Genomic DNA, 27,010 nt, shown 5'->3' on the forward strand with positions numbered 1-27,010 from the left:
ATGCGAGTAATGTATGTATGTGTTTATGCTCACAAACATGAACATCAGATCATTTTGAGCTGGGAGGTATGGAACATATTCATAAATGTTAATTTATTCCTAAAATGTATTGTATCCTTGCTGTATTTTGTCAATCCAAACACAAATAAAATCTTTAAAAAAATTTAAAAAAAAGAATGTAAAAAAAAAAGTAACAGCCAACTCTTAGCCAATAGCAGTGCTCCTAGTGTGTGACGTCAATTGCATGCGCCGCAGATCCACACACGACACCGGCTTCGTGTGATTTTTCTGTCGAGAAATATGTCAAATGTCCAAGAAATTGATGAATAAGCTCGTTTATCGTTTGTTTTAATATCTCGTTTTTATTATATTTAGTGTGTTATTAGGTTAGCGCTGTTATAGTTTTATTTTGTGACCCACGTGGGCACATTGATGACATTTCGTGTGTGCTGTAGACTCTAGTTATTGACAGCGGTCTTCAAAGGATAGCCTTTACAGATCTCCCTCAAGTCCGAGTCAGGATGAAGTGTCACTATGAGGTGCTGGGCGTTAAAAAAGACGCTTCGGACGACGAACTGAAAAAGGCTTATAGGAAATTAGCCTTGAAATGGCACCCAGGTATTTGATTTCATCTTATCTATTTCCAAATCGTCCCATATTATTATGAAGCTGTTGGTGTCGCCTCCTATTTGCACATGTTGTTCTCTAACAATTCCTCAGCGATGATCTGTCAAGTCACGTGCTGCCAATTATAGGATTTACGTCAGTTTAATCATGACATGATGTAATAATGTATTCTGATTCTAGACAAGAACTTGGATAACGCAGATGAGGCTGCAGAGCAGTTCAAACTGATCCAGGCTGCATATGATGTTCTGAGTGATCCACAGGAGAGAGCCTGGTAAGACCTACAACAAACCCTGGAAAAAACAACACCACTGTGGCCTGGTTTCACAGACAGGGCTTAGATTAAGCTAGGATTAGGCCTTAGTTCAACTAGGACATTTAATTAGCTTTTATAAATGTGCCTTAGGAAAAAAACATTACTGGTGTGAATCATGAGACAAAACAATGGCATTAAAAACATTTTAAGATATGTCACTGCAAGTTGCTGTTAGTTAAAACAGCTCAAACATGCTTTTTAGTCCCTAGTTCCGTTTTACTTTTCTGGACTCGGATTTAATGGTTAAATTATGTTAGTAATCAAAAACATGTATAATAATTTATAATCATGAAACCTATACAGTTAAAAATGTAATAAAAATATTTTTTAGGGCCCTATGAAATACATTACATATTTCTCAATTTATTTTTTATTTATTTTATTCTGTGTTTTCCTCTTTAATTTTCAGGATTCCAACAATCAAAAAGCATGATATGCCTTCATAAAACTTTTACAGCTTAATAAAAAATGTTACAATAATAGGGCCCTATGAATAATTATTTTCTTTTAGAAATTCTGTATTTTATTTGCTGTGGATTTTTGATTTAATACAAATTAATTATCAAAAACTGTGGTAATCAAATGAAGGCATGAAACATTAACAATTTGTTTATTCTGTTAAAATGTAAGCAAATGAAAATGAAACCATTCCTTTTATTTATTTTTGACAAACAAAATGCTGCACAACAGGGGTTAAAACTCCCCTGTGTGGAAAAAAAAATGCAGAATTGCGAGATAAAAATTCATAGGCTCCAGAGTTATGATCCAAAATGCAAATTGCCTTATTATAGAGCCACATAGTGTCAGGGACTGAGAATTTGCAAGGCATATTTGTGAAAACTAAAACCAAGTAAATAAATAAATCCAGCTTTTGGAATCCATTTCCACCCCCATGGTGAGAGTTGTTGATTCTACCGTGTATGGGGATCCTAACCAGTATCAGTTTGGTAAATATTAGAACTTCCTTGTACAAGAAACGTGGTATGCACAGAATCAGATGGTGAGAAAATGTCCAGTTTTCAGTGAGTAATTCATTCCCGTGTGTGTTTAGCTTTAAAGCCACACTCTCTCATATTCTGTTATTGACTTTGAGCAGCGCGACCTTCGCCACTGTTCCGTGTGAAATACTTGTATACTTGGTTTTCTTCCGTTTATTCTCTCTTGAACTTCAACCAGAACTTGGTACAAAATTGATCTGTGCGTGTGTGTGTGTGCAGTGTGCACTAACTTGGATAAATGCAGAGGACAAATTCTGAGTATATGGGTTGCCTGCCATACTTGGCCTTCACGTCATAAGGATTTCATACAAAAATGTTTTCAGTCTATTTGAGCTGATCCTTAAGCACGTGACGTCACACCCTTATAGGAACGTCCACCTGGAGGGAAAAACAAGGCTTTCCTCCGCTAACCGCCTGTCATTTTTACCATGGTTTTAGTTAGTACTAATGTAGTAATATTGAAAGATCAAATTCAATAGACCTTATTGATGATGCATACTTTGTATAGGCAAGCAGATCAACACAGACTATAAATGCAACACAAGATTTCTCGTGAGCGTTTTTTTCCCCATCGAAAACCATTATAAAGAAAACGCATTGCATTCATAATCTGGGCTCATTTGCTCACCTGTATAGAGTATGCATCATCAAAAAGGTGTAAACTGAATTTGAACTTTTAATATCACTGCTTTAGTGTACAGTAAGGCACTTTAGGATTAAGCATCTCAGCCTGGGATCGGTTCACCCTCCGCCTATTCTGCTTGATCAGCTTTAAATTTAACAGTCTTTCTACGTAAGCAGTTTATAAAGACAGTTGACATTTTGAGAGAGAGAGAGAGATTTTGCTGCTCAATAAAAAAAGGAAATGTAATATTAACATTGTTGCTGTTCAATTGGCAAGTCCATCATGGTGGAGAAAATAAAGGTTTTAATCACAGGTTAGAATGTAATCCCTGATTTGTAAATTAAGAGGTGCTACAAAACTCGATTTAAAATAAAACCCAGATCAACAAATCCTTGATTAGCATTAAACTTTGCTTAATTCAATCCTTATTGGTGCAACCCACACTAAATGTTTTTCACGTTAAGCGTATTAGAATGTTCTGCTGTTTTTAGTGGTTGAGATTCTATCAGCAGGTGCTGTATATGGATCACAAGTACATCATAACTTGCATCTTGTTCACATATTTTTGTTTTTGAGATGGAAAATTGACAGATTTGTGCTGCAGTTCTATGGCTGTTTTGCCCCCTAGGGCTCCACAACGACACGTGACTAAAAACAATATATTCTGACTCTTTGACAAGAAATTCTTACATGGTCTTTTTAAAAGACCAAAGCGTTCTTCAAGCTGCAGCTCTTTCATTCTCAGCTTGTGGGGGTGCTAGTTAAAGGGTTAGAGGAATAGTTCACACCAACGTTAACATTGTGTCATTCTTAAATTCTCATCCTCATGTTGTTCCAAACCACTATGTTTTTTCCATTGAACACAAAAAGGTGAATTTTTAAAGGGCTATTTTCCATATGGTGGTATGGATGGACTACTTTTGTGGAGCTTTTTAATAGAAGTGGCCGCTGCTGCTGTTGTATACAAAAGAGCTTCTGTGTTCTATGGAAAAAATAACAGCATATGGGTTTGGAATGACAGAGAGAAGTATTTAATGTTATTGTTGCAAATTCTGCTTCTCTACATGGTCTAGCTGCCTAACAGGAATGAGGATTTGTCAAAACTGTGAACTTGCATGAGTATTGGATGCATCTGGAATGTGTTGAAAATTGCAAACAAATCCGTAATATAATATGAAAAACAAATATATGAAAAAAATATGATATACTTACTTGCAGCGTATGCCATTGCTGAATTTATAACCATTATTTCTTTATAAATTCCAGCTTTTATTGCAAAAATATGGCAATAGTAATTCATTACGTAGTTATTGTTATAACTTATATCAATAAAAATTACTGTTGTTTTCTGACACGTTATCTCTATAATATGTGGGCCTTGTAATACTAATCAGTATTAGTAAAAGTACCAGTAATACTAATCAGTTTCTGGCCGTTAGTATACTAAAATATCTGATTCATATTTAAGTATTAATATGGCGGTTACTTTTGTTTTAAGGTATGATAACCACCGAGAGGCGCTGCTGAAGGGGGGAGTCAGCGGAGAGTACCAGGACGACAGCATTGATCTCGTGCAGTTCTTCACTGTCACCTGTTACTCGGGTTATGGAGATGATGAACAGGTGCATATTAAAATGTATTTTTAGTTGGATAGCCGCATACCTAGGTGTCCGTTCATCCTTTTTTTTTTTTTTTGAAAATGTTGCATTGTCCATTTATCTATTTTTAATGTATAGCTCATGTGTATGGAAGCTTGTTTCCGCCACAGAATAAAAAAAGTTAAAAAAAAGGTAATTGTGACTTTTTATCTCACAATTCTGACCTTTTCTTGCGATTGAGAACTCTATATCTTTTTTAAATCAAACTTATAACGCGCAATTGCAAGTTTACATCTAAATTCTGATGTTTTTATCTCGCTATTTCGAGCTTATCTAGAAAACTCACAATTCTGACAATGTATTTTCACTTTTTCAGACTTGTAAACTATAAACTGGCAATGCGAGTTAAAATGTCTGAATTGGAAAAATAGGGAAAATGTCAGATTTGTTTTATTCTGTGGGGGAAACAAGTATCCATACATATGTCTGCCATTTATATATATATATATAAAAAAAAACTAAACCAGTTAATTTTCTGCTTAACATTAGCAATCTGTAAAGTGGACACCATCATGTACCACTGGAGGGCAGTAGAAGTTCATGTTGAAAATGCACTGCAATCCAAATCTGAGTGATTCAGATTATTAATTCATGTGTTTTTAATTTTGTCTCTGTAGGGCTTTTACACAGTATACAGGAACCTGTTTGAGTCTATTGTAAAGGAGGAGAAGGAGCACAGTAAAGATGAGGAAGACGAGGAGGATGAGTTTCCCTCATTTGGAGACTCTCAGAGTGACTATGACACTGTATGTAGACACTAGCACACATTATTACAGCTTTTACTCATTGTTATGTCCTGAATTTTGGGTGGGAGGCATGATATTATTATGGTTTGAGCAGCAAGTGACTGGTCAGAGAGAGATATGGTAATGAGGACTGCTGTTGATCTACCCCATGATTCATTACAGGATGAGTAGAAACTTCTGCAGACCTTTAACAGAGGGTTAAACTTAACAAAAGTCTTGCATCTGTGGTCAAAGCTGGCCTCTAGCTGGTTTGCTTCTATCAAAATGTCCTTCCAGCAATGAGCTGGTCATTGTTTCTTAGTGTCTTTGAAAAAATATATAATACTTGAAACTACTGGTTTCCATTAGGTTCTTAGCATCTACTGTTGAAAAGTTTGGGGTCAAAGGACAGTAAAGACATTTATAACATTACAGAAAGATTTCTATTGGATTTCTAACTTTCTGTTCATCAAAGAATCCTGAAAAAAAACTATAATGGTTTTCACAAAAATATTATGCAAAAAAAACTATTTCAACATTTATAATAATAAAAAAATGTTTCTTGAGCAGCAAATCAGCATATCAGAATGATTTCTGAAGGATCATGTGACACTGAAGGCTGGAGTAACAATGCTGAAAATTCAGCTTTGCGTTACAGGAATAAATTAAACTTTGAAATATTTAAAAATGGAAAACATTTATTTTCTATTGAAATAATATTTCACAATGTTACTGTTTTTAATGTATTTTTGATCTAATAAATACAGCCTTGGTGAACAGAAGAGACATCTTTAAAAAATATTGAAAAAATCTGACCAACCCCAAACTTTTAAATGGTACTGTACGTGATTCTGACTCTTTTGAGCTGGCTCTTTTTAGTGAATCGGTCAAAAATAATTCTGTTATCGGTTTGAATTAGTCTAAAGACACAAACGTCTTCAAGTACTCATAAAATTGTTAATGGAATCTTTAAAGAATTAGAATCAGAACCAGAATCGTTAGAAAACTGAACAAATCTTGAAACAGAATTGAGAGACATTTCTTTTTGATGAATTGTTTAAAAAAGATGATTTTGAGATGTTGTTTTTTTTCAGATATGTATAGATTGTACCATGAAAACACTTGATTGTCCAAACATGGCATCAGAGTTCTTCAGGGGGTCTAGTGCATTTTAGACCTTTCAGCCAAATGAGACTGTGGATTATTAACTAGGATAAATGGAACACGAAAGCATTCCCATCTAAATACTTGTCCAAATAAGCTAGTACATGTAACAGTAGGACGGCAGTATTTCGTATCTGAAAATACATTTCAGATTGTTCGATAGAAGAGGAAAATCTTGACTCACATTTGGTTCAAGCTATCCAGCATTTCTTTTAGTCGTCAAGAATATTTTCTCCAGGGTCTGAACAATGAAGTTCACCCACTCCAGCTAGACCTGAAGGCTCTTAAGTGATCTAAACCATTTCCCTTTCCCGGTGTGGCCCGTACCTGCACTTTACCTAATGGAGGTTTGGGAGTCATTTGTCATTAGTGGAGGCCTGTAAGAAGCAGATGAAATGAGGATGACTGTATAAGCCTCTTCACATTTTTTGTTAAAAGGATGAAGCATCCAGGAAGTTTATCCAGAAAGTTATATAGTATTATAGGTTCTCTTCACATTTGGCTCTGGTTTCTAAATTCTGTCTCCCCGGTGCTCTCAGGTGGTGCATTTATTCTACGGCTACTGGCAGAGCTTCTGTACGCGCAAAAACTTTGCATGGAAGGAGGAATATGACACGCGACAGGCCTCCAACCGCTGGGAGAAGAGAGCCATGGAGAAGGAGAACAAGAAAACCAGGGACAAGGCCAGGAAAGAGCACAGCGAGCTGGTGCGGTCACTGGTGGCCTTTGTCCGAAAACGTGACAAGCGCGTTCAGGCCCATAAGAAACTGGTGGAAGAGCAGAATGCAGAGAAGGCCAAGAAAGCTGAAGAACTGAGGAGAAAACAGAAGCTCGACCAGGCCAAGTGAGTGAGATTAGCCCTTTTTTATGGAGCTGGGTGATATGGCGGCATATTTTGTCCATACAACCGTAAAAATGTGTCAACTGGGAGAGATATTTAGCTTTATATAGATAGCCCCACAGTCATGTAAAACCAAAGCTGCATTTATTTGATCAGCCATGACTCCAGTCTTCAGTGTCACATGATCTTTCAGATATATATATATATATTATATACACGCACACACTTTCATATATACAATTTTGTCCACTTAATTTTAGCTGATTTAATTTATAGTTATATTTTATATAAGTAAATATAACTTTTTGAAAAACATACTTTTACTTGTACGTCAGGTCTTAAAGTGACATCAGCCTAATAATCCTGCTTGTGTCTGTCATTAATGTTAATCAAAGAACAAAAGACAAAAAAAAATTACTAAGTCACTACTCTTGACTGAATCACGGTTATAGCTTTAATAAGGATTCATCTACTGGTATATATCATTAATGCAGTGAAGATTGTGAAGTGTTTGATTAATCAGTTTCTGTATATTTGCCTGTTTATCGCAGTTTATCTATCAATCAGATGTGTGTGAAAATTGTTCGTTTCTACAGTAACGGATAAATAAACAGTAATTTATTCCTGTGATGGCAAAGCTGAATTTTCAGCATCATTACTCCAGCGTTCAGTGTCACATGATCTAATATGCTGATATGTGTGCCATTAGGCTGGCGGAAGACTATAAGGAACAGAGTTGGGCCGCCATGTCAGAGCTGGAGAAAGAACTGCAGCAGATGGAAGCCGAGTACGGTCTAGAGTTTGGTGACGTGTCAGAGAGTGAAGAGGACGAGGAGGAGGTGGAAAACAGGCAGGAGAGGGCAAACGTAGACGGGGGAGGTGAGTTCTGGTGACGTACACATATACTTGAGTGGTTTCTGGGTACAGGAGGTCACAGGTTCAGGGACCAGTCAAAGATTCACTGCACATTATCATTTTGAGACTGAACAAAGTTTCGAAGGATTAAAAACAGTCCTGCAACACCCGAAGCCGTTGTAAGCACACCCTCTCAAGCACAACTCGTGTTGTTTTGGTATATTAAATCTATGCAGTGACTTTTAAGTGTGACATCAGTGTCCAAATAGTTGTAGAGGTCACTATATAAATAGACAGGACAAGTCAGAGCAGTCATCTGTGATTCATACATGATGCAATGATACACAGAGCGTCACCAAGTCATGAAAAATACCTTAATCATACTGTAAAACATTGAGTAATGGACGGAGCGTATCTAACAGCTGCTTGACCTTTGTCAGATGCGGTGCAGGCAGATGGTGCCGCGGAAATGGACGACTATTATGATGACCTGTATTGCCCTGCCTGTGACAAATCTTTCAAATCCGATAAAGCGTGAGTGAACGGAGCAGAGTGAACACGTGCACTGCTCTGTCGCACACCCTTCTTCACCTCACTGATCAAAATGTGGATTTCAGATTTTTTAGTTTTCAGTTGGCCGATTCACAAATTAATAAACATTATTTTATTTTTTCTAGTTCAGTTCTAGTCAGTGTACATTTATAAAGTATAAAAAATTGACACTGCCATTCTACAGTTGTTTTTTTTATCTCTTCTGCTGACCAAGGCTGCATTTATTAGATCACAATTGCAGTAGAAACAGCAATATTGTGAAATATTATTAGAATTTAAAATAACTGTTTTCTATTTTAATGTATTTTAAAGTGTAGTTTATTCCTGTGATGCAAAGCTGAATTTTCAGCATCATTACTCCAGTCTTCAGTGTCACATGATCCTTCAGAAATCATTCTAATATTCTGATTTGGTGCTCAGGTAATATTTCTTATTATTATTACCAATGTTGAAAACAGTTTTATATAGTCTTGCTGTTTAATATATATATTTTTAGATAATATATATATAATATATAGATTTTAGTTTTCTTTGATAAATAGAAAGTTCAACTGAATAGCATTTCAATAGAAATACTTTAAATAGAAATCTTTTGTAGCATTCATACTGTAACTTAATAAATCCAAACCTTTGAATGGTAGTGTAAATGGACACAAGACTAACATTAGTGTAGACATTTAATGATTTACATGTTTTATTTATTGAATAATCTCAAACAAACAGCATGTTTTGAACTAATTTGCATTACATGGATATAATTTAGCAGTATAATCTGTTTCTCTCACATCAGCATGAAAAACCATGAGAAGTCCAAAAAACACAGAGAGATGGTGGCATTGCTACGGCAACAGCTGGAGAAGGAAGACAAGTCGCTGAGTCAGAACTCTGTGGAGAGAGAGGAGGAAGAGGACGACGATGATGATGATGATAGTGATGAACTTGGTGGCACACCGAGACAGAAGTAAACCATAGCACTAGAGATGGGCTCTTTGCAAATAAGTTATTTGTTTTGCTATTATAGTATTTCACAATATATGCCTGAGTTATAAGTGTCTACTGTGAGCATTAATCAAATGCTAATGTAAAAAGATTATTAATTATATTCATGTTAAAATCAATAGGATTGATCATGCACTACTGACATTATAATGGCAATGCTGAGTTGAAAATTCAAACATTTTATTTATTAGTTATTAAATATATATATATACTTATATATATATATATATATAGTAATAAATAAAGGAGTTTGTAGAACATCTATAAGTTTGTGTACTTAAATCTTCTGGTGGCATTATTGGCTGTTCCTGTCCACTGATTGGTTCATTTGATTACAGATTATCTAAAAGGCAGAAGAAAAAGAAACGGCAGCAGAAAACCGTAAATGTAAGTCACTGAAATCTAACTTCAGAAGTATTAGAATTGGCTAGACTTGATCCAGTAAAATGTCATTTTTCTAATACGGTTGTTCTGTAGAAGGTCCCAGAAGTGCCCGAGATGGACAGTCCAGTCCAGCGGTCCACAGAAGAGCGTCCCCCACCTGCACCTGATTCGGGCAACAGCGAGGACGCCCCTGTCCCCTCTGAGGACCCAGATGAGAATCTAAAACCAGAGGGATGTGAACCCACAGACCAAAAAAGGTGCCTCTCATATGCCTGTTTAACAATCCAGCGGGTTAAAATGTTATGTTGTTATAGTTCTCTGTATATTGATACGGACTGAGATGAACTCTTATGTCACATTTATACAGCTCTGAAAAGTCAAAAGGGAAGAAAGGTGGAAAAGACTCTAAAAAGAACGGCAAACCACATGGCGGTGTAGAAGTTGCTCAAGAGGTGTGTACAGTACTTAAGTTAGCGTGTGTGTGTGTGTGTGTGTACATGTGAGCAAGCAGCCACTCCTCTGGCCTTACAGCTGTTTTATAATCATCATCCAGTCATATACAACTTTAATATGACTTATAACATGATTTTCTATATAATTGAATAAAATTTATGCATACGCCAGCTTTGTTTATTCTCATTCTAATTGGTGAAATAAAGCAGTTCTACACTGTTTAAATAAATGACTAGTATAAACGAAATAATTATTCTTCCCATGCTTGTAATGAGAAGAGCTTATCAATCAAAAGAAAAGCTTTAAAGGCTCCCTGCAGTTTTTCATCAAAATAAAATGTAATGGTTTAATTGAGACCCATAAAATTAGTATTATAAATTTACATTTGTAATGTAAAATATAAGTAGTATATTATTTTCTTAAATACTTGGATTTTTTTTATTTTACAGGGAAATATTATAGTAATCTTTCTTCTTTTTTTTGTCATTTTAATTTTTTTTGTTTACCGGTAGTAATATATATCAATATGGCTATAACATACCACTACTAATATATATATATATTACACCCCCCATGTTACAGCCCGAGCTTGGAGTTATTATCGCTCTCAGAAATGTCTGTCAACAATTGGTGGCAGTAAAGCTTAATTTATCTTTTTCTCATTGTTTTTTTCTGCTCCTTAGAAGGAAGCCATCCTGCGCTGTGTGACCTGTCAGTATGAATTTGCCACCAGGAACAAACTTTTCGATCACCTGAAGACCACAGGCCACGCCACTGCCCTCTACTCTAGCAACGCTGCACAAACGTGCAAGAAGAAGAAGAACAGATAACCGAGAGGCAGACTGAAAGACTGAAGCCCCTCTGACTGTACACTTGTTCAAGAAAACCTCGTTTGATGGCATGCAGTTGTGCAACCACCAGGGAGTGCGTTTATGGCCCTGCGTGCCCCTATGAGAATGAATTTGTGCCCTGTGGGCTGACATTTCTTTTGTAATGCACCATATGCCAAAAGATTTCCCAAGAACTGCCATTTATTCCTACCATAATTGATGCATAATCTGGTGTGTCAGAGCGGTGCTGTAGGAGAATGAGACTTCTATTGAGTAGACCGTGAATGTCGTTTTTTTTTTAGGAAGTTAAGAGTAATTATGATGGCACGTTTTATGTCACATTTAGTTGCATTTTCAAAGTGACCGTTCCAAAGTGGTAAACTGTTAAAGGCAACGTGAGGAATAAAACTCCACTGGATGTTTTGAACATGGATGTTTTTGACATTTTCATTTTATTGGAAATATTTTGGAAGGTGGAACTTCTGTTTGGAGAAATGCGCCATGAACCGCAAAATCTCACAACAATGTTATTATTAGTAACAAGACCATTGGGTTTAAGATCGTAAAGAGGTAAAAGCTAAACATTCAAATGTTAAATGTACCACGTGTGTAACGGGTCAGCTGCAATATAAAAAGGCTTAGTGTTATGCAAAACAATACCAGTGGATTTCCAGGAAAGGATCTCAAAAAGAACTAGAAAAAAAACAGCGGATGCTTATTTAATAAACAGTTGCTGTCTTTGCAGGACAGAAATATCCTTCTCTTCATATAACGTTTTAAGAGACAACAGATTTATGTATGACCTTGCTTGCCTTAATGGTATAAGCTATGAATGTCACTTGAACTGGGTCAGGTTTGAATTTAATCCCTTCAAAAATCTCCAAACATGTTTTATGTATTTATAACAGTGTCGTTTCTAGACACGACCTGCAGTTGATGTATATGTAAAAAAGCCACGGACATTTGTAGAAATCTCTTAATCTTTTATCTTTTAAGTCTACAAATGTGCTTTAGTCTTTATTTAGCATTGCAAGAAATCATCATTTGTTAGATACTTTTCTTCAGCCCTGAAAACATTTCCCTTATTGAAAAGGTAGTTTGTACCCGATTATGAGTTTGTTTGTTGCGTAAGGAAATCTTTCAAGTTCTATTCTGACAGTATAAAATCAATTGAAAACTTGGTAAGATTTATCTGTACCTGTAAAACAACACAAACCTGTTACACCGGCTATATCATGGTGTATTGTTCGAATATAATGCTGAGATGACAATAGTGTCAAATATATGATTAAATAATTTTAATGTACCAAATAATTGTTAAATTACTTTATTACATGAAGGTAAGATGACTAGAATTATTCTCCATGTCCCCAAAAAGATTTGAGAGTAGAACTGGTCCCAGTTTTTGAAACTTCTTAAAGATCTGGTGTTGGATGGTCAGTCAAGTGCTTATAAGTACCTATTGAAAGTGCTACGTTTCTGAAGTATAGAGTACTCCAATCAGAGTGCTACGTTTCTGAAGTATAGTGTACTCCAATCAGTTACTGATGAGAACTGTTCTTGAATAATGTGTTAGTTGCCTTTAGTGCTCTTTAGATTAACTGCCCAGACCTGTTCTGTAATGTGACATTTTCCAGACAATGTGAGCCAATGTGTCTTCATCATGTTCTGCATGTCTTATCTTCTCTCCATGTAGTTGAGCACTGCCTGGTTGAATACAGCGAGGAAGAAGTCTGCGTCGTCTTTAGTTATGCACATAGGAGGCTTGATCCTGAAAGTCTGGAAAAGAACAGGTGAGGTGAGGGGGGAGGGGTTTGAGGATAAAGTAGCATGCGCAAGATTAAGATTGAAAGATTTGAATGTGAGCTTTGAATATATAAAATAAAGCATGCTACACAAATGTTGTCAGATTTAGCCACAAAGGTGCATAATGTTCCCAAATTGACCTAAACGAGCATCTAGTGAATTTCTGAAATGTCTAATTTTATATATACACAACCATTTAAAAGTTTGGGGTCAGTAAAAAAAAAAGAAGTATACTTTTATTCAGCAAGAATGCATTAAATTAATTAAAAGCGACAGTAAAGACAATAATGTTACAAGAGATTTCAAATAAATGCTGTTCTTTTGAAATTTCTTCTCATTAAAGTATCCTGAAAAAAAACGTATCACTGTTTCCACAAAAATATTAAGCAGCACAATTGTTTTCAACGTTAATAATAATAAGATGTGGCAAATCAGCATATTATAATGATTTCTGAAGGATATTAATGTGACACTGAAGACTGGAGTAATGATGCTGAAAATTCAGCTTTGCATCACAGTAATAAATACATTTTAAAATGTATAAATAGAAATTTCACAATATTTCAGTTTTTACTGCAGTATTTTATATTCAAAAATAATGTCAATAAAAAAATATAATAAAAATCTTTTAATAAAAAAAGATTTAATTTGATTAAAATGTGTGTGTGTGTGTGTATATATATATATATATATATATATTTAGAGGATTTTCTTTTTGGGGTGAATGTTCCCTTAAGTGTACATTTCATTGCTTCCTGTGACTATTTCTATAAGTTGAGACAAGCAGGATTCCTGAGGCATTGAGCGACCATGCCACTACAGGACCGAAGTGAATCCCTGGAATACCTTTTCCATTGCACAACATCCCCGGCTATACACCTCATGCATTCATGTTCCATCATCTCCGCAAGAATCACTTCACATATAGACCCTGTCACCTCGCCTACCTGTCCGTACAGTCCTCCTTTTCCAATCAGCGCGCCCATGTCTTTAGTGTCCTCGAAGATCTCAGCCATGGCCTCTCGAGGGAGCGGGTCTCTGGTGACCTAGACATGGGTTTGAGAGAAATGTCAAAGTGGGTTTGAAGAGAGCGATTTCAGGTATGCTGCTTGATTAAACATGTTTTTGGTTAGAAAATGTAATGGAATAGTTTTTGGAAAAATTAAACTTCGGTCATTTACTCACCCTTAATGTCATGCCAAACTTATGTGACTTTCTTTTATTGGTACTTAAAGATGTAAAGAAAATTTTTTAATAAAGTAATTATAATTAAAGTGATAAGGTACCGCCAAGCTCTAATTTGTTTTGCACAAGCTCCAAAAAGCGTGTGTGTGTGTTTGTGAAATGACACAGAAATGAACCAATATTATGGTGCTTTTTGGAGCTTGGCCAAAGTCACCTTCCACTTTCATGAAATGAAAAACAGCAGCTTTGACTTTCAGCAAAATATCTCCTTTCATGTTTAATGAAAGGAAGTCAATAGGTTTTAAAAAACAAAGTGAGTAAATGTTCTTTTTTTTCCTTTTTTTTTTAAGTACTTCTTCCACTCTGTGAATTTCCATTTTAATAGCACGGAAATCTGTGTGTGTATTATCTTTCTAGACACATCCTCAAACAGTTTCCAGTAAATGACCATAGGTAAGAGAGGTCCACTGGGCGTTTTTAACTCCGGCAGAGAGCGGAGTGTATTTCTGGGAATGTTCAAACATGCTGTCTCATTGCTATCTCTAGTTAATGACTAACACTTTTTGTAGCTTATTCCCTGTGAGGAAAATGACATACACTCACAACAAACACTCTGAATCATTAACTCTTCCATCTGGAGCTAAAGTAACTCCTACATTCGACCCTTCTCGTACCTCAAGGTCAAGAAACCATGATTGCTCTACAAATAAAGTTTAATGAAGTGAATGCACAATCACAAAGCTTGAGGATTTTCACATTGATTTCTGAAGCGAGCAAAAGCCTGAGGTGTCATTGGGATTAACATTCACAAAACAAGAGGCTTTAAGACATTTTAAAGCGAAAAACGTCTCGTATTTTATGCGGATACTATTGCATCTGTATTTGTCTCTTGGTGAATTTTATTTGGAGCTCTTTTTAGAAGAAAAGCTGCAGTAGTGCTTAATGCACTCATACCTGAAAGGTAAAAGTGAGGTTACAGCATCAGATGAGAGGCAGTTTCCATCATTAAAGCTGTACACAGTGGGACACGTGCACCGCCAGATGTCTTTGTGTATTCAAGGCATGAGTTCAGGTGGAACAAAATGTCTTTACTAAAGATCCTTCAGCTGACAAATATGTACTCCATGCTGTTTTCGTAAGCTGGGGAGTTTGTACTTGCGGATACTTGCTGACATTGGGCAGAAACGTAGGCTAGTTTCTATAACAAATAAACGTATAGACTTGCTTCATTCATTCTTTTTAAGATCGAGATATGATATCATATAAAGATAATAATAAATGGTTTGTATTCTTACAAATTATTAATCCCAATCATATACAGTACACATTTATTGTAGATAATTTTTTATTGGATGTCTGTGAAGCAGACAGATTAAATGCATGTAACTTTTATTCCTTCACCTTGTCTTTGACCATCTCCACCCCGATTTGAAGACCTTTTCCCCTCACGTCGCCGATGATCTCGTGCTTGTCCCGGAGTTTGGCCAGTTCGGTCAGTAGGTATGTCCCCACATCTGCACTGTTCTCCTGCATCTTGTCTTCTTTTATTGTCTGAAAGCAACATACAGCTTTCAATTTCAAGTGTTTATTAGCTAGTATGAATCATATAATACTTCAAATGCAGTTCCATTTCAAATGATCTCATTTAAATTTAAATCTTATGTATCCACTATTGCTGAAACCAAATATTTTATGAAAAATATTTTCATATAAAATATTTTAATATTTTATTATTGTAGTGGTTTATCATCAGTGCTGGGTAGATTACTTAATCAGTCGTTGATGATTACAAATGACATGACTAAAAAATGTAGGTAGTAATGTAATTATTAGCTTTCAACTTTTTAGGTAAATGTATTCTGACTACTTTTTGATTACATCTAGATTACTTTGACCGAACTCATTTATCACATAGATAGAAATGTAGGGTTGAATAGAGTTTATACTGCAAAGTTTCCTTCAAAGTGAATTTTTTTCTCTAAATCCAGTGGTAACCTGAACAGTGGCCGGTGTGTGCCATTCCAAAACTGGAAGACTTCCTCAATCTATTTCCTCTGAGTGTGCGGTAGGCATTTTTAAGAAAAAAATGTAAAATTTAGGGAGAATCAATACATTTTTCTGATTGATATGTAATTGTAATCAATAAAAAAGATAACTGTATTCTCGTACGAGCATTTTAAAAAGAAATATAATCTAATTACAAGTACTTAATTTTTGGAATCTGATTATGTGATCCAGTCATCCAGATTAACATGTATTCAGTTACTATACCTAGTAATGTTTACTCACTCCCTCAACTATGTTGTAACCATAATACCACATATCTTATTTTATTTTTGTTCTAGTTTATAATTTATTAACTAAATAACTAACTAAACTAAATATAAAAATAACTAATCACAAACTAAATAAATAAAACTAACAGTATAACTGTACACAACTAAAAAGTAAAATGATCTGTACTTACATCTAGCACTGATGATGCGACCGCACAGGCTAATGGGTTTCCTCCGAATGTGTTGAAATGAACTCCCTTCGCAAATGACCTGGCGATCTCTGCAAAATACGCGAATCACATGATATCAATGCTGAAAACAATACACATGACGAGATGCTTTAAGTTTTTAGGTTTTATTTATTTTGTTGTCAGGCATGTGTTTTTTAGATGCGTTCAAACTTTTCAGGCTGCATGTGACTTAACACAATTCTCTCTCTCTCTCTCTCTCTCTCTCTCTCTCTCTCTCTCTCTCTCTCTCTCTCTCTCTCTCTCTCTCTCTCTCTCTCTCTCTCAGCTTCTCACAGGATGAAGAACGAACAGCGAGAGCCAGAGGACCAATTAGAGTGAATGAAAAAATAGGAAAGTGAGCCGTGGCACTCCAGCCTGCTTTCAACGCTCAAGTATGTGGGACTAATGAGGAATTTGAACTCATTATTTGATCCACATGTGTGAATGAGGTGAATGTGGCCCTGTGGTGCCACATTATGAACACGATCTCAAATAAAACTTTCTTTAAAAAAAAAAACGTTAAAAAAATATCCTGCATTTAACCACAAAGCATTGAGGTAAACACAAGGTTGAGCCTATTAATGCAACATGAGAGCGATTTAATTTATAATGTGTGGTTCATTTTGTTCGGATAATATTTAATTGACTGCCGTGCGGGAACTTAAATTCGAACTAACTACTGGGTTCATAGCGCTCCTTCCTGTTTCACAGTTCCCTTTTCTGCATAGTCCCTCATTTAACTTTGAAGAATAAGACTCAGTGTGTGTGTATCACCACGTCTAAACGAACGCAAACTTGCTAAAACAGAATACATTTTAAAAACCCATTGATGGCTTAAATTAGCAAATCACACAATAAGTTCATCAGAATTTGTCTGATGTAGGCAATAGCTTCACCTGCTGTGGTGACTAAAGCCCCCATCGGGAAGCCATTCGCAATGCCCTTTGCCATGATAACCATGTCTGGAATGACATTATGTCCTTGGAAGCCCCAAAAGTGGCTCCCTGTGCGGCCAAAGCCAGTCTGGACCTAAAAGAACCAAAAATACCAATAATAAAAATAAATCTCTTTTTTCACACTGTAATTATGATTTTTCAAAGTTGTAAGTACACAGATTAGTGGAGTGTGTTTTACAAGTAAATACTTAAAGGGATACTCCACCTCTGGAAAGATGAATGTGTATTTAAAATGGGTAATTTATGTAGTAGAAATGTGAAATTATTTTTTAATTTGGAGCCTTCTAGACTGAGAAAAGCCAGAAAATGTATTTGTGGCTCATGTGGATGAAAGACAACAACTCCCAGAATGCACTTGCTTCACTGCCCTACGAGGCCACACCCAAGCCACGCCTACCGTTAAGAGAGCGCAGTTAAACAAGGCTACTAGTGAGTCTCCGTGACAAGTCTGCCAATTGTGTATTAAAATGTCTAAGAAACAGCACATGTATATCTGTTTGCTACATTAGAGTGACAGTATTCACTTCACTAGGGCTGTGTCCGAAATAGTATACTCTATTGAGTACTTATTTTGATTAAATAATTATTTCACTACTGCTAAAAATATAGCATTAATGCATCAATATAGTATTAATGTAATCCGCACATACTACATTCGCCATGTTGTTGTCATCATGTGAACTACCAGCTACAGTTAGCCTATAAATCCAGACCTAAATCTGAAAGATTAATGGTCTGGCGTCGACTAATGAAAACCGGCCTGCTCGAGGGGCGGCACCAAGCATGCATTTGAAAATCTCACTGCACGCAATTGAAAAACACTATGACCAATCACAACATTACACAGTCTAAGCCGCATACGCTTAGCTACCAGCGGAGCTAACCATAGATATACATAATAAAGGCTAGATGTCTTACGGCGGAGTCTCCAACGTCATCACCCGGTGGCCATCTTGTCACAGGCAAGCTTTCTGGCGGGCTCTGTGGTACCTGATGTAAGGTAGTGATCTGCACGAACACAAATACTCTCATCTCGCTGAAATCTTGACGGATTTACAAACGGTTTGGTTTCTTACAAACGTTATTAACGTGGCTATAATTCTGGATGCTTGAACATGTTGAAATATATAATATTATAATTATTCATAAGTATGCAGTGTCATAACTACAGTTCATCTCTGACGTTTATAACAAACCAACCCGTTTGAAAATTGGTAAAAAATTGAGCAAGTTATGGTTATTTAAAAAGTACATGCACCATTAAAACACAATGTTACGAGTGAGCGAGCTGACTGTGACAAGATGGCCGCCAGATGCGGACGTTGTCCTCCATTGACCAGCAGCGCGGACGAGACATCTAGCCTTTATTATATTTATCTATGGAGCTAACTGGTAGATTAGACTTTTGCCGTATCCGGTTGGCAAAACAGCAAAAACGTCCTTCTTGCAAAGGAACGATTCGAGCGCAGTTTTCTGTTCCTCTTTTAGAGAAAAAGGCAAGTCTAAATCTTTCACTGTAGCACCCAAAGCCGTTTCAAACAACTGTTGTTCATCCATAGCCATCTTGCAATGTTTACTAATGACTTAGACGTCGTAGCGCTGTTATCATCTCGCCTCTGGCCCCCTATATCAGATAACCCGATGTGATTGGTGCAGCTCAGATACAAGGGCATATTTAATGAGCATCATTCCTCTACACCAGACAGAGTAACTCGCTGAGCAAATTCAACTTGTGCTCTCTAGGGCTGGGTATCGATTCAGATGTTCCAATTCGATTCGATTCGCAAGCTCTGAATTCGATTCGATTTCGATTCTTGATTCAATTCCGATTCTAAATTCGATTTCAATTCCCGATTCGACTAAATGAATATAGATTTAATACAAATCATATATTTGTTTATTTTTAAACGGTGAACATAAGTTTAAGTGGTTAATTATTAAAAAGAAATAGAGCCACAAACCTGTATATTAAACTCTTTTCATTTTAGGTACTCTTGGGTACATTAAAACACAACTTCAAATGCATACAATGAATAGACAGGATTTTGATGCAAGATGAAAAATTGATGCTGAAAGTTAGACAAGAAAGTTAGACAAGTTAGACAAAAGTTGCATGCCTTGATCAATCAGGATCAGGTTATTTTATGTTTAAGATAAAACTAGCATAAAATCTCACAGCATTAGCTGTAACATGGAGGCTGCAAGCCTATGAACACTGTAGGAAAACTAATACTGGCTTTTGGGTGATAGGTATAAATAAATATGGAAAAAAATCGATTTTTGGCCTTTGAGAATCGATTTTGAATCGACCACATTTTAAAAATCGATTAATCGAAAAATCAATTTTTTTGCCCAGCCCTAGTGCTCTCGTGAGAACTCTGGATTTCCAGGGTAAGCTACAGTTGCATCGCTTCACGGCCATTCACAAATCCTCTCCCATGGCCTCATAGGATAGTAAAGTGTCCATCTTATGAACACTTCAGATTCTTGCAGGAAGTAGTAAGTAATCTGAGGACTTTTTGCCTACTGTTTTATAGGGGCCACATAATGTTTTTTTTGTGTTTTTTTCGGATGCAGCCTAGGGTTTGTTTTAAAAAAATATGAGAGTGATAATTCCGAGTCATCTCTACTATCTGAAGCACCAACCATGCATATTTGGCTTCAGTGATGTACAGAATAGGATTTACTAGCAAATTCTTCAGACCTCATCCGCTATACAGATTCCTCCTTTCTCCCGAACAAGCTGGTAGGAGTCTTTCAGGTAGTTTTTTGGAAACTGAACAGCCCCACCAACACCCTGCAGAAAGATGAAAATCATGATATAACTTGTCACATGTTAATATTTGAGGGCAATGAGCTTGTTAGTGGTATTTTGTTTTTACAACAGTACACCAACACATCGCATATTTGTTGATTTTAGTCAGGGCTGGAAAAATATGCAATAAAAATGCAGACAGGCTGCTGGCCTGTTTATTTAATTACACTTGGATGAAAATGGAAGCAGTTACTGATCAGAATCATTTTATATAATTATAAACATTAAATGCAATCTCCCATTAACTAGACTGTGCTACAATCTACCATTTACAGCAAAATACTGACATCCTGCTTTGAAAATGCGAGTTATTTGCACTTATGTTGTGCTAACTAACTTATTTCATCTATTAGCAAAGTGCTGGGTAATGGATGTGGTCTTGTTGGTCAGCTAAAATGCCACTTATCATGTGAACGACGCAAATTACTCAACACTTGCAACTGGACAGCAACTGTGTTAGTTGAAGTACATTAAACTACAGCAGTTTCAGTGCTGATCTTTTAGGACACGCAGTTTATATTTTCATAGCATTTGTTTGTTTATATACCGTAATTACATTTATACAAACACAGATTCTGTGTAATGTATGGTATAATAAAACCTGGATGGGTTCTGCAAAGAAGGCAGCAATACGATTGGGAACAGTTGTAGCAAGCATCTCTTTGAGCTGACTGATATACATATCATTGGCCTGACAGTGACCTGAGAACAGACAGAAACAGAGATTCACAATCTATGATGCATGACATGTGTGCTAACAATCGAATAAGAGCTAGATTTGATGAAAATGCAAGTGGTGCTTGTGCAGAACTTGCTGCCACAGTGCTAGGGCCTTGTGAGTGGTTGCCAGGGTGTTGCTAAGATGTTCTGAGTGGTTTTAAGCACATCGCTAGAATGTTCTTATTGATGCCGGCCTCATCAAGCAACACTAATTAGTGAAGAGTTAACAAGCTCGGCTCATGTGTTGTGTGTTTGTTTGTTTGTTTTTAAACATAGGTGCTGGTTGGGAAATCTCATGATGCTTAAAAATGTTTGAATATAATGAGACGATCATACCTTGTGCTTTAAACACAGTATTTACAGGGAATCACTCATTTTGAAGATGTTTATTTTTATTTTTTATACAGGTTTTGATACAGGTAGGTATGGCACCATTCATATACACTGGTAATTCAAACATCTTTTCAGTAACATAGACATAAAGAAAAAATATATATTTATGGTAACACTATAGCTCAGAGTTAATATTAACTATTAACTAGCTGCTTCTTAGCATGGATATTACTAGGAAATTGACTGTTTATTAAAACTTATTCTGCATGACCATATTCTACATTCCTTAAACCTACCTAAATTTAACAACTACCATACTGACTATTCATAAGCAGTAATTAGGAGTTTGAGGCAAAAGTCATAGTTAATAATTCTTTAATAGTGAGAATTGGACCCTAATCTAAAGTGTGACCATATTTATAGTATATATATTTGTTATGTTTGGGTTAAGGTTAGGCTGTAGATTTAAAATATATTATTAGCTTTATATAAAAACAGTAGTCTGCCCTCATTATGCGTGTGTGTGTGTGTGTGTGTGTGTGTGTGTGTGTGTGTGTGTGTGTGTGTGTGTGTGTGTGTATACCTGGGGAGCAGCTGCATTCTCGGATGGTTTGAACAGGAGAGTCTCTACAGTGGCTTCCTCCCCAGAGGCCGCTGAACACATCGGGACACATGGTCTACAGTGAACACAACCCACATAGGAAATAAAACTCACAAAATGTATCAAAGTTTTGCAAGACAGATCTCACAACTCAAACACATACAGTTTTAAGACCTGCTTTTTAAATATGAAAATGCATTATATTCTTAGCATTTTTGTTTGTTTTCCATTTACTTGAGAATCAGACTTAAATTCAGACTTACTCCTTGTAAATTAAATCATAAACCTCACTAAATATTATGCTTAATTCAAGAAAAAATGTATATATAAACAGATTTTTAGATATTTTAATTATTTTTGTTATGGGGGTAAAAATGTTGGGGGTTTGTTTTCTTTTTCTTTTTGCAATGGCACTTAAATCATTAAACAAAAGGCGGAAATATATTTTTTAAATATTTTGTATGGATCAGAGATATTTATGGAAGCTTGTTTCCGCCACAGGAAAAAAAAAATACAAAAGGAATTTCTTTTTTTTTAAATATCACAGACTTTCCCCCCAAAAAAAGTTACATTTTTAATCCGTGGTGGAAACAGGTTTCCATAAATATCAATTTATCCAAATTTAATTGTGAGTTATAAACTCGCAATTGCGAGTTATAAAGTCTAAATTGTGAGATATAAACTTGAAATTGCGATAGAAATGTTATAATTACATTTCAAGTTTATATTTTGCTATTCTGACTTTATTTGTCAGAATTGCAAATTTATATTGCAATTCGGACTTTATAACTCGCATTAGCGAGAAATCAATATGTCAGAATTGTGAGATTAAAAACAATTACCTTCTGTATTTGTTTTATTCCAAGGTGGAAACGAGCTTCCACAGATATCATCTTATGTACTGGGCTCTTATTCAAACCTCATGAGGTCTGACAGTAATTCTGTTACTTTTGCATTAAACACATACACCAAAATAACTTCTGATGTTTCCTCTTATAATTTGGTTTCTGGACTTGATACCGAGGACTATCATATTATAAAGCAGGTAGCTGACAGAAGGAGGATGTGTGGGTGTGAGATGTACATTATGGCAGCCTAGAGAAGAGGGGACGGGATATTTGTAATCTGCGTTGGACGTCAGACCTGTCGCTTGTGGACTGCCACCATGATAAGAACCCCTGCGCAGACAAACACAAAAGATGCCGTGATTACTGTATCTATGGTTGAACAGGGCTGCTTGAGCTGACACCAACAGATTGCCCAAGAACTCCCCGTCATCCATTTATTCAGATATTGGAAAAGATTTATTGGCAAATAAGTTCAATCACCTGAGAGTGATGACGTCAAAATTTCCTGTGTGAAGTCGGGCCATTAGAACTGCAAGGTCATTCGCCTCCGAGCCACTGTTGGTAAAATACACAACCTAGAAAAAAAGACCATCGCAATATTACAAAGGGAAATATATGTAAAGTATTAACATTTTCTGCATGCATAGGTACATTTATAATTTATAAGTTTTGTGTCAGTAGGTAGTTATTCTAATGGTTTTGAAAGAAGTCTCTTCTGTTCACCAAGGTTGCATTTATTTTAATCTAAAATACAGTAAAAATTTGAATATGCTGATTTCTTATTATTATCAATGTTGTAAACAGTTGTGCTGCTTAATATTTTTGTGGAAACCGTGATAAATTTTTTCATGGTTCTTTGATTAATAAAAAAATTAACAGCATTTATTTAAAATATAAATAATTTGTGACATTATAAATGTATTTACTGTCACTTTTGATCAGTTTAATGCATCCTAGCTCAATATAAGTGTTAATTTCTTTCTTTTTCTTTCATTTTTATTTAAATTTAAATCAAATTTAAATAAAATCATTTTTATTTTTATTTTAAAAAAACCCTTTCCTATGATATAAAGGCAGCTATATATTGTTATGTTAAAGATCCACCTTATTTTTAACATTGGAGCTTCTGGTGTCATTCACTTCCAGTTGTTTTTAGCTGTTTAAAAACTGCCATTTCTTAACATATTATTTAAAGGGAAAATTCACCCAAAAATGAAAATTCTGTCATTAATTACTCACCCTCATCTCGTTCCAAGACCTTCATTCATCTTCGGAACACAAATGAAGATATTTTGATGAAATCCGATAGCTTTCTGACCCCCCATAGACTGCAACACTATTACCACTTTCAATGCCCAGAAAGGTAGTAAAGACATCATTAAAATTGTCCATATGACCACAGTGGTTCAATCTTAATGTTACGAAGTGACGAGAATACTTTTTGTGTGCAAAAAGCAAACAATTTCCTCTCTTCCATGTCAGTCTCTGACGCTGTTCATGTAGTAAACACAGTGCAGCGCTTCCGGGTTCTACGTCAGAACGCCAGCTCAATATTGGCCGGCTATTTTAGATGCATGCAACTAATTTAAAGATGTCTTTACTACCTTTCTGGGATTTGAAAGGGGTTATGAAGTTGCTGTCTATAGGGGGTTCAGAAAGCTCTCAGATTTCCTCAAAAATATCTTCATTTGAGTTCTGAAGATAAACGAAGATCTTACGGGTTTGGAACGACATGAGGGTGTGTAAATAATGACAGAATTAAAATTTTTGGGTGAACTATCCCTTTAAATGTATTGTTGTAATTGTAAAAACACTGGTGTGTAGCACAAACGGTTTTACTATTTACTGCATTGTGCTATTTTCTTCGATTTACCGAAGTATCCGAAAATAGCTTACTTTCACGTTGCAAAATGAGGTGGATACTGTGAAAAATTGTATAATATTTAATTTGTATCAATTTCCCTATTTTTTTTGTATCTTCAAATAATATATGTATATTTATAATTTCTTTATTATTTAAGGATGAAATCCTTTGATTTGTTTTGTTGTTATTTATTGATGAATAATAACATTTTGCTTATTGTTTTATTTTTTCTATATACAGTATTAGTCATTTAATTGTATTTCATTTACAGTATAATATTTTTTTAAATACTTGTCCTAAGACAAAACAGCCCGGACCCCAGTTTGAAATCCGGCTGTGCTCCAGCAATGAAAACATACCTTCAGCGGGTCTGGCAAAAGGGAGGCAAGTTTCTCTGCATACTCCTGCATTTGTGGATACACATAGATGGGTGTTGTGTGCCATAGACGCTTTAGCTGTTTCTCGGCTGCCTGTGTCACTTTCCTGTAACCACATTCAAACTTCTGATTCGATTTTTAGAACTAACACCATTTCATAAACAAAAACTAAGCCCATGTAAAAGCTCAGGGCAATAACATGCAAAAACAAGTACACAAATATTAATCTAATTGCAGTCATTTATTTAATTTCAAGCTAACTATAATGCACAATCATGAAATAATGAAATAAACAAATAATGATGTTGCATGGCAACAAATTGAAGCTTACGGGTTACAGTGTCCTACACTGACGGTGGCCACCCCCGCAAACAAGTCCAGATAGCGTCTTCCATCCACATCCCACAGCCACTGCATGTAACCCTGGTTTATGAAGACTGGCTTCTTGTAATATGTTACCTTCATGGTCATGGGGTTGCAGTTGTGTTTCCTAATCTCTAGTAAACGGCCTTTAGACATGCCCTATAGGAGAATTCATTCATGCTTAAAGATCATTTGATTTCTCTGTGTATTTGATGATTTGATCTCTCCATGTGAATTATAATGATTGTCCCCAGACATTAACCTATTACCTGATATGGCTCAGGTTTATAGTCACATGGGGGAATCTGGGGCAGGACAGGTGGTGTGTGTTTTACTGCTGATTTTTGGCATAGCACACCTGGGCAGAGGTACATTTTAGTGCTTAGAAATGCATTGGGACAGTTCTATCTGTCTCTCTCTCTCTCTCTCTCTCTCTCTCTCTCTCTCTCTCTCTCTCTCTCTCTCTCTCTCTCTCTCTCTCTCTCTCTCTCTCTCTCTCTCTCTCTAGCAGTAAGAAAATGTATTATTTTTAAGTATATTTAGTCTCTCCATTTCTATGAATCTCTCTCTAGTTTTATGATGGATAGATAGATAGATAGATAGATAGATAGATAGATAGATAGATAGATAGATAGATAGATAGATAGATAGATAGATAGATAGATAGATAGATAGATAGATAGATATAGATAATGGTGACAGGGCAGCCATTCGCAATCAAAGATAGGCTGTCATGGTAATGTTCAAATCAGAGTTGTTAAATCAAACGCATATAGTTATTCGTCCTTTTTGTTATGACAGGACTGTTATGGTCGGAGTATAAATAGCCTACGCAACACATTTATGCAAAACTTTACACTAATGTTTCGGTCACTTTAAATGTGGAGACAAAAACACTGCATTCTTACCGCCTTTGTGGAATGCCACACAAACGTTCACTGATTTCCACGAATCCGTTTTCCCCAACACAGTCGGGCCGTGCAGCCGAGAACAAACTTTATGCATTATTACTGTTTTCAGAACAATTCTACAGCGAATCTAAAAATTAAGTGTCGAGAAGCGGCGAATTCTTCCCCAAAGAGTGCCCGGTGGTCTGGGTTTTCCCAGGCTAGCTCGGGGAGGGTCGGGCTCAACCAATGACATGTCGGGGTAAAGTCTGTTTCGAGGCCTTTCATTGAGAAGTGTCATCCGTCCCTTTACAGAGAAGGGATGTTCGTTTGGATTTTATATTGTTACATTTAATGGCTAAAAGTAGGCCTATGCCAAATCAAGTGTGTTCAGTCTTATCAGATTGTATCCACGGAATGCTAAATAAATTAATGTAAATGTCGAGAATATAAAATATATAGGCCTACTGTAGATGGGTCAAATTAATGTAACGTTTACTAATACATTATCATAATCAAATGTTGTATTTATTAACATTATTAATGCACTGTGAACTGTATTTGTTTTAACTAAAATGAACCAAGATGAATAAATACTGTAACAGATGTATCGCTCATTGTTAGTTCATGTCAGTTAATATATTAGCTAAAGTTAACAAATGAGACCTTATTGTAAAGTGTTACCATAAAAATAATCATATAGGCTGAAGTAGAAAAAAATT

General features: G+C 35.8%; 2 protein-coding genes across 5 annotated transcripts; one reads left to right on the plus strand and one right to left on the minus strand.

Annotated features, from left to right (window-relative positions):
* The first annotated feature begins 206 nt into the window (after positions 1 to 206).
* Positions 207 to 11,454, plus strand: dnajc21 (DnaJ heat shock protein family (Hsp40) member C21). 3 transcript variants are annotated; one of them, XM_079585328.1, is made up of 12 exons: positions 207 to 618; positions 808 to 901; positions 4,065 to 4,188; positions 4,842 to 4,970; positions 6,653 to 6,957; positions 7,664 to 7,833; positions 8,250 to 8,343; positions 9,152 to 9,322; positions 9,699 to 9,747; positions 9,838 to 10,001; positions 10,112 to 10,196; positions 10,881 to 11,454. In XM_079585328.1, exons 1-12 carry the CDS (start codon positions 522 to 524, stop codon positions 11,025 to 11,027), a joined length of 1,629 nt encoding a protein of 542 aa, XP_079441454.1. In that variant the 5' UTR covers positions 207 to 521; the 3' UTR covers positions 11,028 to 11,454. The 3 variants fall into 3 exon arrangements, with proteins under 3 accessions (XP_079441454.1, XP_079441456.1, XP_079441455.1); XM_079585330.1 differs by having other exon boundaries at positions 10,884 to 11,454; XM_079585329.1 differs by having other exon boundaries at positions 231 to 618; positions 9,841 to 10,001.
* On the minus strand, positions 9,114 to 26,521 carry agxt2 (alanine--glyoxylate aminotransferase 2). 2 transcript variants are annotated; one of them, XR_013794507.1, is made up of 15 exons: positions 26,310 to 26,520; positions 25,671 to 25,759; positions 25,370 to 25,560; positions 25,021 to 25,144; positions 23,278 to 23,372; positions 23,034 to 23,127; positions 21,932 to 22,025; positions 20,897 to 20,997; positions 20,185 to 20,277; positions 17,421 to 17,553; positions 16,486 to 16,574; positions 15,420 to 15,569; positions 13,781 to 13,879; positions 12,639 to 12,806; positions 9,114 to 9,246 (listed from the first exon to the last, which is right to left on the minus strand). XR_013794507.1 is itself a non-coding variant. In XM_079585331.1 (14 exons), exons 1-14 carry the CDS (start codon positions 26,404 to 26,406, stop codon positions 12,705 to 12,707), a joined length of 1,551 nt encoding a protein of 516 aa, XP_079441457.1. In that variant the 5' UTR covers positions 26,407 to 26,521; the 3' UTR covers positions 11,468 to 12,704. The 2 variants fall into 2 exon arrangements, 1 of the variants encoding a protein (XP_079441457.1); XM_079585331.1 differs by lacking the exon at positions 9,114 to 9,246 and having other exon boundaries at positions 11,468 to 12,806; positions 26,310 to 26,521.
* Between the last annotated feature and the right edge of the window lie 489 nt (positions 26,522 to 27,010).

Source organism: Phoxinus phoxinus (assembly GCF_949152265.1).
Source record: "Phoxinus phoxinus genome assembly, chromosome: 17".
Lineage (NCBI taxonomy): Eukaryota > Metazoa > Chordata > Actinopteri > Cypriniformes > Leuciscidae > Phoxinus > Phoxinus phoxinus.